Source organism: Panthera leo, chromosome B4 (assembly GCF_018350215.1).
Source record: "Panthera leo isolate Ple1 chromosome B4, P.leo_Ple1_pat1.1, whole genome shotgun sequence".
NCBI classification, from domain to species: Eukaryota; Metazoa; Chordata; class Mammalia; order Carnivora; family Felidae; genus Panthera; species Panthera leo.
In genome coordinates, this window is record NC_056685.1 from 58,531,763 (window position 1) to 58,553,008 (window position 21,246).

The following is a 21,246-nucleotide window of genomic DNA, read 5'->3' on the forward strand; positions in this document are numbered from 1 at the left end:
TTTCTTAGAGTGTGGGTCACACGAAATCCCATTTGTGGGTTATAGCCATCATTTTAAAAGTGAAATGCCAGCAATAATAACCAATAATTATTATGTGCTGGGTACTTTGTAAAGATTGTATCTATAACTGCAATTTCATATCCACAATTCCAAAATCCAAAAAATCCTAAAAAACCCCAAAACTTAAAAAAAATACATTTGATACTGTGATGAGCACTGGGTATTGTATGTAAGTGATGAATCACTACATTCTATACCTGAAACTAATACTGCACTGTATGTCCATTAGTTGGAATTTAAATAAAAACTTGACAAAAATATACATTTGAGGAAAAATCTGACCTGAATTCTTTTGGTGGCAAAATCTGACCTGAAACTCTTGGGAGGTTATTAAGAGCCTTCATTTGTGGTTTGTGTGAATATTAATTATGTTTGGCTGTGGAAAGATTAATGTTTGATTTTGGATACTTTTCTAAGCCCTGATGGGGTGTTATGTAATATGTGTTCTGGTCATCATATTACTTTCCTCAAATCCCTCAAATTCTGAATTTTGAAACACATTAAGTCCCCAGATATTTTGGGAAAGGCGTTGTGAACTTTCAGATATTCATTTAATCCTCACAATAAGGCTACCCATTTCTTACTGAAGGTCATGGTAAACAATTTGAGGAACACTAATATTTCATGTAATTCTTCCAACAAGTACCAGTGAGACAAGTACTATTTAGTCCCATTTTACAGACAAGGACATTTTACAGACATGTTTAGAGAGAGATTGCCGTGTCCAAGAGTACCCAATAAATGTTAGCATTAGCTCTTCTGTCTCACTCAACTAATGCATTCTCAAAGAGGTTTGATGCAAACATTCAAATTGTTTAAAGTCTATATAGCCTGGTGGTTGAGGCTCTCATCACCTTTGTATGATATTATAATAGTGTCCTAACTGGTTTCTCCAGTATTGTACCCTCCTAACTAGTCTCCATTTTGCTTCCAGAGCAATCTTTGTTCAAGGATAAACCCTTCAATATCTTACCATATACTTCCAGACAAAACACCAGCTTCATAGCATGGAAACGAGGCTGTACATAATTTCTTTTTTCCCCCTACCGCCTAGCTTTGCTTAAACTGTAACCATGAAGTCTTAAAATTTACCACAAGACTTGTGATAATTCATGCCATTGCATGCTTTACTCACTGTCTTTGCAAGTGTTGGTAGTCACTCTTCTTATTCCCCACATCCCTACTAACACTTGAAATTTTCAAATTTCTTAATATTTTCAATATCATGGGCACAAAATTTGTTTTCCCTGATTATAGAGAAGTTGAGTAAGCTATTTATTGGCCACACAGTTTTGTTCTGTGAATTCCCTGTTAATATTATTTTTTCCACTTCTATAAGGTTGTTTTACATTTTTATAATTGAGCTAATAGTATTTCTAAAATAGCATTTAAATATATACACATATTTTTGGAAGAAGAACTGTGCAGTAATAAAAGTATTATTCATGTAATTTTAAGTTCCTATATTGGTGATAATTTGTTATGGTAGCAATAGAAAACTAACATACACTTCTTATAAATTTTTAAATTGTGTGCTAGAAATGTTGCCAAAGTCTTCTGTTTTTCTAATGATAAACCACTACCAATCTTTTGTTTAAGTGTCTTTTTTTTTCTCTAAGATTTTCCTTATGTCTTCTGTTTTAGAAGTTTTTCTACAATGTAATCAGAGATTTGGGTTTTTATTTTTCTGCCTTTTATCTTTCTGGGAGTTGGCAGTGCTTCTTGCATCTGTGGCTTGATGTCTTTCATTAGGTTGGGAAACTTCTATGTTGGATTTTGACCAATACTGTTTTGTCTTAATCTGTGTTTCCTCCCCTTAAGGGACTTCAGTTACAAGTAGTTCAATTTTGTTTTAAATCTTTCTCTATTTATAATTGTGTGCTAGTGTCTGTTCTTCTAAAATCTTTGCAATTCAGCCTGGGTATTTTCTTCTGAGAATGCTTTAGTGCAATAATTCTCTCTTGTGTTGCATCAAATATATTGTTAAACCCAACTATTTCTGAAATAGTAATTTCTCTTATTGGAATTTTTACTTCTAGAATTTCTTTTTGATAATTTCATAAGAGAATAAACTAATAAAATATTTATTTTGTCATTTAATTCCTTGAATATTTAGTCATTGTTATTTTAAAATCCCTGTCAGATAACCATAATATCTTTACTACCTAGGCCTGTTTTTTTCTAAGTTTTTTTTAATGTTTATTTTTATTTTTGACAGAGGGAGAGAGACAGAGCATGAGGGGGGGCAGGGCAGAGAGAGAGGGAGACACAGAATCTGAAGCAGGCTCCAGGCTCTGAGCTGTCAGCACAGAGCCTGACATGGGGCTTGAACTCATAGACCATGAGATCATGACCTGAGCTAAAGTTGGACGCTCAACCACTGAGCCACCCAGGCGCCCCTACCTAGGCCTGTTTTTAATGTCCATTTTTAACCTTAGTTTTTGGTCAACTTTTGTCATTTTGTATGCCTTGTAAATTCTTACTATTGGGTGACCCTTTGAGGTTCCACCTGAAAGCCTGGGTTGTTTATCAATGGTCCTCCTTCTTGACAGGCCCTGAATCTCAATATTTATTCACCTAGTCTTATGAGACTGCCAATATATGATTAACTTCTCAGCTTCTTAGCTGCTGGTTTCAAATTAGCAACTGTTTTGAGGAGAAAATGGCTTAAAATGTCAGACTATCACTCTGAGTTTCCTCTCCTAGAAGAGGAATTGTGAGAACAGAGAATGTAAACATCCATGAAATCTCAATATGCACTACCAAACTGCTTTAAAAATAGCGGTCTAATTTCATACTTCCATTGCATTATATGAGAATGGCTGTTTTGCAGAGGTTTACTTTTGAGTAATTTACATACCTGTTTTTTCTTTTGCATTACCGTTATGGTTCTTACTAAATTGTTGATATAACATTTTACTCTTCTTTGCCTAGAATTCCTCTATGTCATCCTCATCCTACTGTCACTGAATTCTCTGTGAGATACTTTAATTTCTTGACAAGATGCCTTTTTGTTTTTCAGACTTGTTTTTTTTGCATGGGAGATGAGCACTATTTTGAGTTTTGCTTTTAAACAGATAAGAACCTAGAATAGTCCCGTTATCCTTTTGTTATCATACACATAATGGAATATGCACAGTTGCTTTTCAAAAACCTTCCATTATTTACGTGAACTGTTTATTCATTGATCTTAAATTTTTATTTTATGCACATAAATAGAATAAATTAGCTTGTCTGAAGGAAAAAACAACTTCACCCCTGTCAGGGCTAATCACTTCATTTCCCTGCCTTTTGATATTTGGCCAAAAGCTATAGGAAAATACTTCACACAGTACATAGAAATTCACAGAGGCAGGGCTGTTAAACTGCTATCACACAGCCTTTACTAGTTATCTTTTTCTTTTTACAATAAGCCTTCCCACTTTTCTTTAGTAGAAAAGTGACTTCAGACCTCTGCTTATAAGTCATGATATGCTGAGAGTGTAAAATGTACCAATCATTCTTTCAGGAGTCTTGGCATGGGACTGATTAGTAAAGAGATTGAAGAGACATATGGCTATGTAACTTTTTAAAAAACAAACACTTTCCATTATTTAAGCCCTGATTTATCTAGTTCTTAGGTTCTTTTTGATAGCTTCATGCTACTTATCTACATTAAGGTTTCTACAACTCTAAAGTTTGCTAAAATTACCTTAGAGTGTCAGTTCTTCCAATAGACACCTACCTAACAATTCTCTGTACAGATTGGCACCTATGTTTATAGCTGTGGGAGGTCTGATGAAGGGGTACAGTATTTATGACCTCATAAGGTTTTTAAAAAATTTTTTAAATGTTTATTTATTTTAGAGAGAGAGCACAAGCAGGGGAGGGGCAGAGAGAGAGAGAGAGAGGGAGACACAGAACGGAAGCAGGCTCCAGACTCTGAGCTGTCAGCACATAGCCCAATGGTGGCTCAAACCCACAAACCATGAGATCATGACCTGAGCCGAAGTTGGCTGCTAAACCAACTGAGCCACCCAGGTGCCCCAAGACCTATAAGTTTTTAGAAGACAAACTTAGGAAGACTCAGGGAGTTTGATTCAGCTCATTGCTATTACAAGAGAAAAGCCCTCAGATTTGTAACATTATAAGCTATTTTGGACAAAAACTATTCATGTAGTTATCATTATCTTGGTGACGTCCATCTTGGCCCACAGCTTCCTACCATCCTGATTCTAGATTTACAGAATGAACAACTGCCTAGGGAAGTGTAGAGAATGAGAATGAGTGGGAAGGTAGCCTTCTTAATGTAGTTTGGTCACTCCTGAGGCATCTAGAACTGACCTGGAAGTTAATATATGGTCTTAGAGGTAGGAAGAAAGATCACGCATAGCTAGTGAAAATTCTAATAATTTCTTCATTTTGTTTCTTGTTTGTCTACTATTTTTTCCTCCTGCTGGAATATATTAAACATCCTTAGAGATAATGAGTGATAGCAGGAAATAAACAGCATATTTTACTGAAAACAATCAAATTGAGAAGAGGCTTCTGTTTCTAGCTGAGTTTCAGTAACAGAAACTGTATTTGACTTCTCACCTGAAACAACTAAGAATCTAGAAGAAATTATATGAACTGATGTTTTCCAAGATATTGGACACTGTTCACTGAAGAATAGTGATCCACGAGAGACAGAAAATAATGAGGTGAGCTTTAAAACTTTTCTAGATTACTGTCTTCAGAGAGTTTCTAGGCTGTGTCATGGAGATGTGGAGCCAGGTACTGCCTGGTGGATTCTCTCACTTGAGAAGATGGAGCTGAGAGCCTGGAGAGACTAAGGTGGCAAGAGGTGACAAGCAGAGTACCGGAGAGGAGACTGGTGCATAAAGAGAAAATTCTGGAAAAATTTCAGAAGATTCTCTTTAAGTATTCAGCAGAGGTTTGATTAGCACATGCATTTGAGTAAAACCTCCAAGACTGGATAACAATACCACTTGAAAGCATTAGGGAAAATGGCACTCAGACCTCCTCCAGGATCAGGAAAAGTGTCTGTTCCCATAAGCCAGACTGAAAACCCTCACAGTTCATGGGGTATTGGGTGGAACACCAAGAAGAGTCTTGCCTCAATAGTGAAGATTAATTAATCATAGACTAGACATTGCTCTGCTGCCACCTAACAAATTTTAAAAGCAAGTCCCAAAAGGCTCAAAGTATTTCCAAGTAACTTAATTTCATTCCAGAACAAAGTTCAAGAATATTTATAGAAAGACAAAAATATTCCAGCATTCAAATAAAGTAAAACTGACAATTTCTGGAATCTAGTAAAAATTACCAGGCCTGTAAATAAATTGGAGAATACAATCCAAAATAAGGAGAAAAATCAACAAATCAAAACTTATGCAGAATAGGCAAATATGTCAGAAATACCAGAAAAGGAAAAGTTCTTGTAACTATATTCTGTATATACAAAAAACTAGAGGAAAGATTGAATGGTGATAGAGACATGGCTGAAGTAAAAATACACTAGATTGGATTAACAAGATTAACCACTGCAGATTAAAACATTAGTGAATTTGAAGACATAGCAATAGATGTTATTCAAAACAACACACACACACACACAGGCTAAAAAAGAACAGAGCATCAGTGAACAGTGGGATAACTTCACGTGGCCTAGTAGACATGTAATTGGAGTCCCTAGAGGAGAAGAGACAGAGGACAGAAAAATATTTTATGGAATAATTGCTTACAATTTTCTACACTTTTAACACTGTGAGTCTATAAATCTACAATCCAAAGAAAACTTAACAACATCCACGGATAGAATTACTGAAGAAAGTTACATCAAGGCACATCCTAATCAAATCTCCCAAAATCAGCAAGAGAAAAAAAGATTAATCACATACAAGGAAACCACCATAACATTATAAGTAGATATCTCAAAAGAAACTGTGTAGGCCAGGAGAAAGTGGGATCGTATATTCAAAGTACTGAAAGAAAAAAATTGCCAAACAGATATACTTTACACTTTGCAAAGCTATCCTTTAAAAGTGAAAGGGAGAGAGAGCCTTTCCAAGATAAACAAAAATGAAGGGAATTTGTCACCATTAAACCCTTATAATAAATGATTAAGGGAATTCTTTAATTTAATTTTTAATTGAAAAAATACACTGAACAGCAACATGAAAGTATAGGGAAGTATAAATCTCGATGGTAAAGATATACATGTATGTATTCATATTCCATATATATATATTCAAATACAAAATAATATGACACTAGTGGTGGTATACAAATTACTCATAACCAAATATAAAAGAATAAAAGTATTAAGAGTATCTATAACCATGAAAATTTGGTGAAGGATTCACATTATTAAAAAAGTCAACTCTGACTTCAAGAACACAAACTATGTGTGTGAGGTAAAAGTGTAGATATTTGTATTTAATTGAACTTACATAATTATCAAATTTTAAAAAAGACAGTTAAAACTATAAGAAGATTTATACAAGTATTTTGATAACCACAAAAAAATCCATGCCAGATATACAAAAGAGAAAAAAATTAAATAAAATCATTATAGAAAATTATCAAATAACAAGACAGTAAGAGAGGAAGACAAGAACAAAAGAGCTGCAAAAACAAAACAATTAAAATGGTAATAGTAAGGTTTTTTAAAATTTATTTATTTATTTATTTATTTATTCATTGAGAGAGAGAGAGAGAGAGAGAGAAAGAGAGAGCGAGAGTATGAGCTTGAGCAGGGGAGGGGGAGAGACAGGGGAGAGACAAGGGGAGGGAGAGATTCCCCAAAACAGGCTCTGCATTGTCAATGTGGCCAGTGTGGGGCTTGAATTCACAAACTGTGGGATCACGACCTAAGCCAAAATCAAGAATCAGATGCTCAACAGACTGAGCCACTTAAAAGCCCAGGAAATAGTAAGTTTTTATCTCTTGATAATAATTTTAAATGTAAAATGCAATTTCTATCAAGATCCCAATGACTTTTTCATAGAAGTTGAAAAACAATCTCAAAATTCATATAGAGCTACAAAAGACCTCAAATAGACAAAACAATCTTGAGCAAGAAGAACAAAGCTAGAGATATCACATTTCCTGACCTCAAATTATATTATAAAATGAATGTAATTAAACAGTATGGTATTGGTATAGAAACAGACGTGTAGGCCAATGGAACAGAATAGAAAGCCCCCAAACAAACCAATACATAAAAATTAAGATCAATTGATCTTCTACAAGAGTGCCCAAACCACACAATGGAGAAAGGATTGTTTCTTCAATGAGTGATGGAAGACTGGATATCTACAGGTAAAAGAATGAAAATGGATGCTTATGTTATAGCATATACAAAAGTCAACTCAAAATGGAATAAAGACTTAAATATAAGATTTGAAACCATAAAACTCATAGAAAAAAAGAGGGAAAAATAGTCTTGATATTAGTCTTCTCAATATTACACCAAAAGCACAGGCAACAAAAACAAATGTTTACAAGTGTGATTACATCAAACTAAAATGCTTCTGCATAGTAAAGGAAATACTTGACAAAATGAAAAGACAACTCATAGAATGAGCAAAAATATTTGCAAACCATATATTTGATAAGGGTTAATAGCCAAAATATATAAGAAATTCATACATCTCAAGAGCAAAAAAGCCAATAATCTGATATTAAAATGGGCATAAGACCTCAATAGAAAGACAGGAGACTGAACATCATCAACTAAATTTGACCTGATCAATATTTATAAAATACTCTACTCAACAACATCAGAATATAAATTATTTGTAAGTGTGCCCAGAACATTTACCAGGATAACCAATATCCTGGCTATAAAACAAGTCTCAACACCTTTGAAAGGACTCACATCATAGAAAGTATGTTCTTTGACCATTATAGAATTTAATTAGAAATTGATAACAAAGACATATTTGGAAAATCACTAGAACTGGCAAATTTGTAAAATATTTGGGAACTCAACAATATACTTCTTATTCCACAAAGATCAAAGAAGAAATTAAATGAAACTTAGAAAGTATTTTGAAATAAATGAAAATATAACTTATCAAATTTGTGGGATGCCACAAAAGGGAAATTTACTAAATGCTTATATTAGAAAAGGTATCAAATTAATGATCTCAGATTCCACCTTGAGAAACTAGAAAAAGAAGGAAATGAAACCTAAAGAAAGCAGAAGACAGTAAATACATATCAGAAAAGAAATCAATGAAACAGAAAACAAAAAACACAGAAAACCAATGAAACCAAACACTGGTTCTTTTTTTTTTTTTTAATTTTTTTTAATGTCTTATTTATTTTGGACAGAGAGAGAGAGAGAGAGAGAGAGAGAGAGAGAGCATGAGCGGGGGAGGGGCAGAGAGAGAGGGAGACACAGAATCTGAAACAGGCTCTAGGCTCTGAGCTGTCAGCACAGAGCCCGACGCGGGGCTCGAACTCACAGACCGCGAGATCATGACCTGAGCTGAAGTCAGATGCTCAACCGACTGAGCCACCCAGGCGCCCCAACACTGGTTCTTTAAGAAGTTTAATAAAGCTGATAACTCTCAGACAAGATTGATCAGGAAAAAGGAAGGAGACACACCTGACCAGTATCAGCAACAAGAAATGTTACATCACTACAGATTCTATAGATACTAATGTGATAATACGGAAATATCTTGAACAAGTTTATGAATATAAATCTGGCAACTTAGATGAAATGGACAAATTGCTTGAAAGACACAAACTATTCATATTCTCTCAAGAAGATACAGATAACTGGAATATCCTGATATCTATTTTAAAGAAATAGAATTTGTAGGTAAAAACCTTCCCACAGAGAAACTTCAGGCCCAGAATGCTTTGCTGATGAAGTCTATAAAATATTTAAGAAAAAAATCAATCCTATAGGAACTCAGCTAGAAAATGAGAGTGGAATCATATCCTAACTCATTCTATGAGGCAAGTTTTACCCTGATGCCAAAGCAGACAAAGACATTCATTACAGAAGAAAACTACAGATCAATACTCTTCACAAACATAGATGTAAACATTTGAATCAAAATTTTAGCCAATCAAATTCAACAATATATTTAAAGGGTTAACATTATGATCAAATGAGATTTATTTTAAGAGCTCAGGGTTGCTTTAACATTGAGAAAGAAAAACTATATGATCATCTCAGTAGATGCATAAAAAGCATTTGACAAAATGCTACTCCAACATTCATTCATAATATTCATTGCCACAATTAAACGTTCTGAATCATGATCCTGTTACTCCTTTGTCTGAAATTTTCCCATTGCTTCCCATGCCCATTGTGAAGATCAAATTCCTCAGCCTGGTATTCAAGGCTCACTGTGATCACTCCCCAAATCTGGCCCCTACAGCCCTGTTACACTAATTGATACACTGCTCAGTGGAGCAATGCTGTAAAATGCCTTATATCTCCTAGATCCTAGCTTTTTCTGCCTCCTTCAGTTTGTTTATGCTGTTCCTTTGCTCTCAGTAAGATAGTGGTTCGCAACCTTGGCCGTGTGCTAGAATTACTATGGAGTTTAAAAAAATACCATGCTCTATTCCAGCACTAGAACATCTGACTCAGAGTCTAGGGTAGGATCAGGACATTAAAAATTCTCAGGTGATTCAATTGTGTAGGTAGGGTTGAGAACTAGTGATCTAGGATGTTCTCAAAGACTCCAAATTTGCATACCCCAAATTTACTTATCTTTCTAAGATAATTCTAAATGATAACTCCTTCACAAAGTCTTCCCAGATCATCCTTGGCTAGGAGAACGTTCTCCTCTAAATGCCTTGATACATTATTTGCCTCTCTCTCAATCCTTACACCTGCAGGTCTTTTCTGATCTACCTGAGTGAAAGTTCTTAAAACCATATTCACAAGTCTTTTTTGAAATTTTGCCCCAAACAAGTCATCATTTTTAACATGGTAGATAGATACTGAATGAACAATTTGATGAAGTGTTTTTGGATGGTTGAAAGAATATTTAGGTGTTCACTACAGTTGAATGGTAATAGTGGGTGATTTTAGGAAATGTGACCTAAGGGGAAATGTTTCCTTTATGTCTGATCATCAAACCTGGCTAACAACTTCTTTTAGCCTTCTAACACCCTCTGTCAACATGTGTTTATTACTAATAATTCACAATTCAATCTGTTGTTAAGGAACAAGAAAATCAGGGTTAAGTAAATGTATAGATGAGTCTACTCTTTTATTTTAGTTCTAATATCAACTTTCATCCTGATAATTCTTTTTGCCATAGATACCAACAACCATAAAAATGGATCAAGGAATAAGTCCACCTTTCTCCTTATATCTTGAACTCAAGAGACTAGTAGAAGAGAAAAAAGATACTAAATCCATCTGAATGATTTCCCAATAATAAAAAAATATAATTGACTTTATTTGTAGGGATTATGTAGTGCTATTTTCTCTGGCATCTTTGAAAAATCAGCATCCTTGTTTGGTTCCCTAGAAAGTTACATTGATTTCTTATCATCGTTCAGAACGTGAAACAGTTGTATTTCAACAAACTGTTTAGGGTTTTAGATGAAATCATGGATGTAACAACAGATTAGAAACAAAACTTTCTGGGGCGCCTGGGTGGCTCAGTCAGTTAAGCGTCTGACTTCGGCTCAGGTCATGATCTCATGGTTCAGGAGTTCAAGCCCTGAACTGGGCTTTGTGCTGACAGCTAAGAGCCTGAAGCCTGCTTTGGAGTCTGTGTTTCCCTCTCTCTCTATGCCCCTCCCCTGCTTGTACTCTTTCTGTCTCTCAAAAATAAATAAACATTAAGGAAAAAGAAATAAAATTCTCTACTGATATAAAGTAGCTTCTATCCCAAGAGAAGATATTAAATAGTTCAAATAGAATATGTACCTGGATCTAGATTGGCCCACTTCTTCAAGAATCATGGAAAAGTGCTTCCGGGTGTTCTCTGCCTGGAATGAGCATGCAGCAAATTTCTTTGAATCACCAAACAAAGATAGGAAATAATCTTCTCCTTCCCCAGTTACAGCTGTCTCAGGAGCAAGGACTGACAGAGGCTGTTTCTTTGTCATTATGAATCTGTTGACTCCTTTTAAAGAAATCAGTCAAAGAGGAAAGTAACAGAGAGAGAAATAAATAAAAAGACATTAAAGGAAACCAAAGTTGCTATCTTTATTCTTTGCTTCTACAAAATTATATTCTTTATACATTTTACAGTCACTGTCAAACTCAATGAGGATAATTAAAAGCTTTAAGCCAAAGTCTATAAAATAACTAGTGATTATTTTTAGTAACACATAATTTCTAGAGATTATTTCAATAATCTTAAATTATCAATAATATCACTGGCATAATGACTTTTACTCAACTGATTATTAAATACTAGAAGCATTATAAGCTTTCATATGTACTAGAAGCATCATAAGCTTTCCAGGAGGTAAAACATTTGAGTTTCTCAAATTTGGATATGTTATATATAAACACAACTTTATTTTATTTCATATTAGCCATCCTCCCCAAATTATTACCCATAAATTAAAACCTCAAATGAATCCTTCCTACCAACAATTAGTAATTGTGCCAGGTAAAGACTTAAATTTCCTCTAATGAACTAAAATTCTTTATTAGAAAGATAAAGTAATGCTTAATCAGACTCTAGTATGCTCTTGGAAATTTGTTTTTTTTTAAATTATGATTTTGCATGGAAAGAACCATGCTGAGTAAACCTAATCATGTGTCTGCAGAGAGAGTAACACTTCAGAGAGGGACCATGATGGAGTGGATAGAACAAAATATCTTGGATTTACACAGACCTGCAATTGTATCCTGGCTCTGCCACTTAGTAAGCCAATGGATTTAAACTTTTTAATTCTCCATTTTCCTGAACACAAATTATACTACCTTGTGTAAGGCAATGTGAGGATTGAAGAAAATGTAGATAACTGTCTAGCACAGTGTCTAGTATTTAGCAAGTATTCAGTAAGTGATAGCAATTATTGTAGTTCAGGGACTTTGGTTAATGTGACACTGGGTCCAAAATCATCAAAGGATTAAGGCAATCTAGAGTTTGCTTTATATTCTTGTATCTTTAACAAAGCCAAAACAAGATGAAAGATGGATAGGAGTAAACACGTAGTTCCTAAAAAGAATTCCTCAGAGTATTTTGTCTAGAAGCAATGTATGGAATTCAATTAGTTCATTTCCAGTCAAGTGAGTATTTACTTAATCATTAAATTTCTTTGGGGAAGGAGATTATACATTATCTTTGTATTCTAAAAAGAAAGAAGATGGATTAATTTTAGTGCCAGTTGTTATTTAATCTAGAAAGGAACCCAGGTATCTATCTATAGAAGTTGAATCTACGGTAACTGAAGGAGAAAACTACATCTCAGCTCAAGTCTCATCTTGCAAGGGGAAACCACTATGTTTTGTTTTTCCCCCTAATACTAAGAGATTGCACATTTAATCCAAATATAGGACATATACCATGATGATACAGTGACAAAGAAGGAAAAATATTCCCTCCCTAGATGTAAAGTTGGTATTTTCACTTTTGAGTGTATGGATTTTGGTCACTGCTAAAGGTCAGTGTGATCTTAGGAGGTCTTTGTAAAAAATATATTTTAGGCATAAAAACAATGAAGCATAGGTAATAATGGCATTAGGTGAAATCCCCAAATGAAATAGGAAAATATCAGAAACAAAATGAAACACAGATAAACAGCAGCCAGGCTTAACTGTCCACAGAGTAATAGAGGAAAACAGAGGCATCAAGAGTCATGGGTGTGTTTGTGCTACCAGTTTGGAAACTTGTTGATTGGTAATTGAAATACAGACCCCAAATTTAACCTATTTAATGAGAAGGTGCTTGTAGATATATTCAGATTCACAACTAACTTTTATTTAGTACTTACTGTATGCTAGGTAATTTTCATAAATATTTTATTTAATTCTTAGGCCAGCCCTGTGAAGTTGACATTTTCATCCCTATTTTGCACTTGTGGGTAATGGAACTCAGGGATGTTAAATACCCTTACCTAAAATCTCCCAGTGCAAGAAGTAGAAATATAGTTTAGAGCTAGGTCCTCTGTTTCCAAGACCATGGTCTTTTCAGTAAACCTTGATAATTAATATACCCTCAAAGTTCCCTACACTTGGTTAAAAACAAACATCCTGTGGGTATTGCTAAAGTGCATTGTTTACAGTGTTGGCAACTGTCAAAACCTGACTTTTTCCTATTATAGAACTGTTTCTGTTTTCTTCTCCTCCAAATTCATTATTGTTCTTTTTCTCTCCACTGTTTTGTTACCATTTATTTTGCTTCTTTCTGTTATCTGTCTTTTCCTTACATAAGCCATAAGTCTTCTAATGGCACAAATACACAAGACATCGCTTAGTCTTTCTGATAGTGTTCAGAGGAAGGGGAGTTAATGCTACACATTAGAATTTTCATCTAGCAATTCTAGAGCACCTCAGCCATCAGCCCATGAACATTATGACAATTCAAGATATTTTAATCATGGGGGTGATACATCTGGCCACATACATTTATGTGACCTGAGTATGACTCCAGTGCTAAGATCAATGGTAAGGATAATCAATTACTTTGCATATGGCATTAAGAGATTTGTGTTATTGGAGACAAATCATAACACATCATTCTGACTTCTAGGCACATAAAAAACCTATTGAACTACATGCTTTAAAAAATAGTCTAAAATTTTTGATACATGTTTTACTTACCCAAGCTGTTTGCTGATTGGGAATGGCCCTCTATAGTAGTTTTAGGAGTGTTCTGCCCAGTTGTTGATACAGTTATTCCACTAAACTGAGGGCCAGACGTATAGTAATTGAGAGGTGTGTCATAGGTTAATGACTGTGACAAAGGCAGTGTGGCATCTGAATCTGTTTGAGGAAAAAAATGTACTGAAGATCGCTGTGTCACTGGGCGACCATCATGTGTGTCTTCTCTTCTGTGCACATAAAATAGTATAATAAACAAAGTAAGAAAGTCAAAACGAATAGATACAAACATAAGAATCATGAACTATGATTATTACTCAGAGTTCTGCTTTTTAAAAGAATTATACATCTGTACGCATAAGGACATCTTACAGTTGTAGTTTTAACGATCTAAGTAAGATGCTTTAAGCCTCAAGACATGCTTTTATTTACTTTTTTACCTAAAAAGTAAATTGCGACTGTAGATGATTTTGAAAACCTACAAAAGTAGAAAGAAGACAACAAAAGTCACCAAAGTGCCACCAACCAAAAATTTTACAATTTAATTCCAGGCCTTTTAGTGTATTCTTTTTCACTCAAAATTGAGACTCTAGAAACCATTTATATCCCACTTTTATCACTTGTTACATAATATTTCCCTTTCAATTAGCTTAAAAAGCATGATTATAATTCCTGTTTAATGTATCATTGTTTACTAAACCGTTTTCTTTCAATTCCTGTTGCTTAACTAATTTTCTATTTCTATTTCTAATTATAAAAATTCTAGAGTTAATGTCTACTTTCAAATATAGTCTGAAAATTAATTTCTATAAATGCAGAGCACGTGTGTACGTGTGTGTGTGTGTGTGTGTGTGTGTGTGTGTGTGTGTGTGTGTATGTTGAGGGGAATATAGAAAAGAGAGAGAAGAAAGACTTAATTTGCCAGTATTATTTTTATAAGTAAATCTTACTTTGAACAAAGATTTTCCTTTCTTTCTTTTTTAAATGCGTAAAGCATTTATTAACTAGTGTGCATTTAAACAAAGCCTCTAAACTACAACACAATTATTTTACAAGTAAAACAATATTCCCATGGCACGACTCATGAAAAGGTTTGTGACAAACTTTGTATGAGTCACATTGAGATTTAGTTACCTCAAAGCAATCTGTGTGTGTGTGTGTGTGTGTGTGTGTGTGTGTGTGTGTGTATATGCATGTGTGTGTGTGTTTAATACTTGAATTATCAACAAAGTCCTGGGGTCCAAAATCCTTTAGATTTCTGAAAAACTTGGTAAATGGTCAGCTTATGCACCCCTTTACTGGGGGCCACTTATCTACCTCTGTTAGTCAAGAGCTAAGTATTTGCCTTCATGGATTGTCACTATTTTGATCTCTTTATTTTCCAGAGTTCCTATGAAGATATTTTAGCAAGTCTTCTGTTTTTTTGTTTTTTGTTTTTTTTTGTTTTTTTCCAAATGTTTTCATAAGGGAACAAGGGCCTGAAGTTTCCTAATCCACCAAAGTGATATCAGTCTTAATCTCTTTGTTTACCAAGAGGTATTCATAATTTTGTTCTGCAATTTGTAAGTTCCTTCATCAGAAATATTGTATCTGGAGAGTTCTGTACTCAAAGCCAGACTTCTCTAAATGTACCTCTCAGAAGGCACAGACATCCCAGTTAGTTTTTTTTAAATAATTAAATGGCATTGGCTTTGAAAATTGTACTACTAGCCCAATACATGTTAAGCTTGAGCATTTGCCATTTTGCTGACATCCTAAGCACTCATCTTTGTCATAAAAGCTCTAACCTATGAAAATATACTCTTGTGTATGATGTGGTGGGTAGTGGGAAGGAGACTATAGAGGTAAATTGTCAAATTACAAATATTTAGTCTCTGTCCAACCTGAGACAGGATCATATGATATGATTTCTGCCTGATACTAGCTAGAATAAGCAGGAAAAGTACTTTTCTCTTTCAAAGTTCCTTACATCTATCTGGGTTTCATTACAAACTGCCTATATCTTTTCAGCATGTTCATTTTATAAGCTTCAAAGTTTTTTTCTTCCTCCAGTAAAACAATAGCATTTTGGAATAATTTAATTCCACAGAAGATTCCTAATAAGCTTTTGCAAATGTTGTGATTAAAGAAATCTGGCCTAGGGCTACAAAGTATTCTTATTTTTGTAGTTGAATAAGAAATTTCTAATAGGTGCACATACTTTTGTAAGAGCTCCAACATTTCAGGAAGAGACACATGTCTAGACACATTATTTAAACCCTGTACTCACTGACTTGTTAGACTCTTTTTGGAAGATAAGGGATTTGTCCTAGTGCTTAGTTAGCTTTGCCTCTATTGTATGGAATTTTCTAAGCTCTTTGTTGGTACTTTGTTACCTCTGGGATTGATTAGCACTAAACCAGAGGTAGTTATAAAAGTTCAATTCCCACATTTCAATGTTATTTTAAGGGGTACTACATTGGTAATACTGACACCAATCATTTCTCAGATGACCTCAGATGACCATTTAAAAAATGGACTTAAACTGAACAGTAAACACAGGACACCTAGGTGCGAAATAACATTAGCTTTAAATTGGGTATATTCAGGGAGTTCCTGTCTGGCTCAGTTTGTAGAGCACATGACTCTCAGTCTCAGGATCGTGAGTTAAAGCCCCATATTGGACATGGAGCCTATTTAAAAAAAATTTAGGTATTTAAGTTGGGTATATTCAATACTAGAGGCCATTAAAAAAAACCTGGAAAACCTATGCTAATCCTGTAATTGATAGAGTGATTTAATTAGTAAAAACAGGGAGTTGTAGTTTTTTGCTTTTGTTTTTCTTTCTTTTTTTTTTTGGTGGTGGTGGGGTGAGTTGCAGTTTTTATTTCACATCCTCACAGGCATTTTCCAAACCAAAATTCTCTATCAATTCTTTGTCCCCAAGGTCAGTAAAGTAGTTCTAAAGAAATTATCTGCCAATTTCCTTAACATGCTAGATATAAGTTTTGGAGTCTCAACCATGACTCATATGATAGAGATCTGTACAGGTGAACTTTTGTATTACTCAAGGACTGTACTTTATAACACAGTGGTTGGGGAAATAGTTGTATGTTATAGTTAATTTTAGAAAATGTGTGGAATCAATTCTAGTTACAACTACTTCATAAGATATTTTGAAACAAGAGGTCAAGTACGCCCTCATTATCCTCTAAAACTCAGATCCTTCTCTCCTCTCACTTATGCCATTCTTACTGTGCTTGATTCTCCATTTTATCTTCCTGCTCATGGACTTCACTCTGCAGGGCCACTGAAGTTTTCTGACTGGCTTGCATGTCTTTCATCTTGGCTAGAAGAAAAGTCTCTTTTCTTTCCTGGGGAAAAAAAATCATGATATTAGGAATAAATATAGCTGAATTTGAAGGTAGACTTTATTTTCAAGTGACCTCATCAGTTAATCAAACTACCTCAAAGCATATGCCAGATTAAATAATTTCTTTCCCAAACTGGTGCCAGAGCCAGGCTTCTAATGTAAATATGTAAATATTGACATAGCCAATACTGGTATTAGCTAATGATATTATGCAAATCAAGGTGAAGGTGCGTAACATTCGCTTGAAGCAGCTCAAGAGGCAGGGCGGCAACCCAGCAAGGCTACCTTTATGACTATAACTTTCATATCTGGCCAACACTGCCTGTTAGAACACTGTGAGGTAATGTCTCCATAGTTACAAAGTTCCAGTCTCTGAGCAATTACTATATTGATGCTGCACCTGCTTTTCAATTTGCAGACAGTAAATAAGGTAACTTGCTTTTAGGAGAGCCATATCTCTCACCAGATAAATTTTGATACCAAAATATTCAATATCCTATTTTGGATATCTGAGGGTCAAGGCCTATATATAAATACTGGGAGCATTAGTTACTGTTTTTAATTGTTTTTTTTTTTTAATTTATTTTGTTTTGGCAAATGTCTTTGAACACACACAAATGGCCAAGCAGCAGGAACAGAAAACTTGTATACTTTTCAGGCAGAAAGAAACCTATTGGTAGAAATAGTGAAATCAAAGCAAGGAGGACCTAAATTCTTCTCCTAGTTATGCCAGCAGTATGGTTTAGAAAAAATCACTTAGTTCAGATTCCAACCTTGAATAAAAGATTCACACTTAATGCTTTATGATAATTATGACATAAGAATAAAATTAACACATAGGAAGGTACATGACTGTACACAGTAATAAGGCAGATTAACAATGATGATTACTGGGTGAGTAAGTTCATTTAATAAATATTTAAATAAGCATCCACTCTGTACCAGGAACCAGATAGGCACTAACAATTCCTTCTTCAAGGAATAAAGATAAACATCTTCCAATTTAGATTAGAAAATAGCTTCCATCAGGGAATGATGAATAATAGTTAAATACAAAGGCCAACGAACAAAGTAACTGCTTTAATAAGTCAAAAGAAAAAGATTTCTTGGGGAACCTATGAAATACTGGCATGGAGGATCCTAAACTTACCTCTTCACACAGATACCCCTAGATAACAGCCACATCAGTGTAACTAACTCAGAAAATGACATGAAGACTGGCAGAATAGACTCTCCACAGTTAATTTTGGAAAGGAGGCCACATAAAAAAATGGTAGAAAGGGTGGAACCCCAGTTGCGAGCCAAACTAACCTGTGAGACTAACCACAAATACCAGAGGGACACCACAAGCACAGAAAAGGAGGAGAACAGATTCCACACCAGGCACCCCAGACATATGGGGCCTGAACTGGGAAGATGAGTCCCCATAACATTTGGCTTTGAAAATCAGAAATTCTTAACTTTGAGTTTTCACAATCACTGGGTTTTAACACCGGGAACTTTAAAAATCAGTGGGCTCAGCTCCAGGAGAGCCAGAAGGTGACAGGAAACAGTTCCCACCCTTAACAAAACAGCACACAACTTTGACAAGATACAGCATAGAAGCAGCAGTTTGAAAAGCACCTGGGGTACACCAAGAAGATTTATTTACTAATGTCAGAATGTGTGCTAGAGGAACAGGAATCTTTAAGAAATTTCTCCAAGAACAAAAGAGCTGGTGGGCACCATTATCTCCATCTATCCCCAGCATGGATAGCCAGACATCTGTGGGAGCCAGCATGAACACTTGGTACCTAGCTTAGGTTTCATCCTCCAAGAAGATGAGCACTTACCTTGATAACACTTGTGTGCCCTGCCCCCACATTCTTCTGTAGACTGCCCCATCCATCCTGCCTTAATCCTTCCAAAGTCATGTCTGATGCAGTGCCTTCTACAAGCAGCCCTGACAGTGGCCAGCACGACTCCAAAATGACTCTTGCTCTGGTGAGAGGGAAAGATAATCACACAGGTCAGTTCCACTGCAGCCTTAGCGGTGGGCTGGGGGAAAACATCTGATCTAACTGCTGGCCCTGCCCACTGACAAAAACTTCACAGGGGACAGCACAAAGAGAAAGCCCTGTAGTTGGGGGGGCCACTGCAAACAGACAGACTGAGGGCAGACATCTGGTCTGATAGGTTTCACTCACCAAAAAAAGCCACTCAGGAGACAATGCAGGGATAGCAGCCTGCAGGTAAGTGCAACTACAGTTCTGGATAACAGGCTGAGGGCAAGCGACTGGTCTGACCCAACTACACGCACAAAGTGGTCCCAGACTATCCTCATAATAGCACAGAGACCAAATCCTGCCCACAACAAACATGACCACCCAGCCGACTGGAGTGAAGGAAAATGTGGCTCAGCCACAACAGTAGTGTGCATGTAACACACATAGGAGACATCTCTGAAGTGCCAGGTTCTGATGAACAAGGGACATTGCACTACAGGGCACTATAGGACCTCTTCTTCATAAGTCCATTACTTTCAAGAGATATAATTGACTTTCCTAATACATAGAAACAAACATATTTAGACAAAATGACACAGAGGGATATATCCCAAATGATCAGGACAAAATCATAACAAAATGATTTGGAGATGAGAAATATGCCTCATAGAAATTCAAAGGAATGGTCATAAAGATACTAATTGGATGTGAAAAAAGAGTGGAGTGGAGGATCTCAGTGAAACCTTCAACAAAAAGGCAGAAAATATAAAAAAGAACCAATCAGAGATAGAGAACTAAATTACTGAAATTAAAAAATACACTGGAAGGAATCAACAGTAGATAAGAGAAAGCAGAAAAATGGATCAGTGAGCTGGAAGACAGAATAATGAAAAGCAAAGAAACTGAACAACAAAAAGAAAAAAAAGTATAGTAAAAAATGAGAATATTTCAAGGCAACTCAGTGACATTATCAAGCACAATAACACTGATATTATAGGTATCCCAGAAAAAGAAGACAGAGAAAGGGGAGGGGCAGATAATTTATTTGAAGAAATAATAGGTTAAAACCTCCCTAATCTGAGGAAGGAAATAGACATCCAGATCTAGGAGGAACAGAGAGCCCCCAACAAAATCAACGCAAGGAGGTCCACACCAAGACACATAATAATTATAATGGCAAAAAGTAATGGCAAAGAAATAATCCTAAAAGCACCACGAGAGAAGAAAACAGTTACATACAAGGGAAACCCCATAAAGCTATCTGCTGATTTTTCAGCAGACACTGTACGCCAAAAGAGAGTGGCATGATATATTCAAAATGCTGAAAGAAAAAAACCTGTAACCAAGAATACTCTATCCAACAATGCTATCCTTCAGAACAGGAGAAATAAAATAGTTTCCTAGACAAAATTTAAAGGGGTTCATCACTGTATCAGCCTTACAAAAAATGTTAAAAGGAATTTTTGACTGGAAAGAAAATGGCCATAATCAAGAATAAAAAAGTTATGAAATGAAAAGGTTTCACAGGTACACACAAACATAATAAGTAGTAGATTAATTACTTATAAAGTCAATGTAGCTAAATCACAAAAGCAGTAAAGTCATATCTATAAAAAATCAGTTAAGGGATAAGCAAAATAAAAGGATGTAAAGTATGACATCATATACATAAAACGTGGGAGGGGACAGTAAAAATTCAGTGCTTTTAGAATGGGTTCAAACTTAAATGACCATCATCCTAAAATGGACTGCCATATGCATAGGATCTTATATATCAACCTAATGATAATCACAAATAGAAAACTGTAAGAGATATGCAAAGAATAAAGGGGAAGGATTCCAAGTATATCACTAAAGAAAACAAACCAAAAGGGAAGAGAGCAAGAGAGGAAAGGGAGAAGAACTACAAAACAAACAAACAAACAAAAAAACCATAAAACAAGTAACAAAATGGCAATAACTACATACCTATCAATAATTACTTTGAATGTAAATGGATTAAATGCTCAAATCAAAACATGGGATGACTAAATGGATAAAAAAGCAAGACCCATCTATATGCTGCTTTTAAGAGACTCACTTCTTTTTCTTAATTTATT

At 35.1% G+C, this 21,246-nt stretch overlaps 1 protein-coding gene across 15 annotated transcripts in view; it reads right to left on the minus strand.

The window, feature by feature from the left end:
* The window catches only part of LMNTD1 (lamin tail domain containing 1), a 511,366-nt gene that overhangs the window by 95,045 nt on the left and 395,075 nt on the right, over positions 1-21,246 (minus strand). For 11 of the 15 annotated variants that reach the window (XM_042946102.1, XM_042946101.1, XM_042946104.1 and 8 more), the window contains 3 exons: positions 17,045-17,163; positions 13,811-14,040; positions 10,958-11,156 (listed from right to left, as the gene is read on the minus strand). In XM_042946102.1, the coding sequence (XP_042802036.1) occupies positions 10,958-11,156; positions 13,811-14,040; positions 17,045-17,163 (548 nt within the window). Of the gene's footprint in view, positions 1-10,957; positions 11,157-13,810; positions 14,041-17,029; positions 17,164-17,256; positions 17,458-18,994; positions 19,143-21,246 lie in introns of those variants that run through there. The other 4 variants (XM_042946098.1, XM_042946107.1, XM_042946109.1 and 1 more) reach the window with 4 other exon arrangements.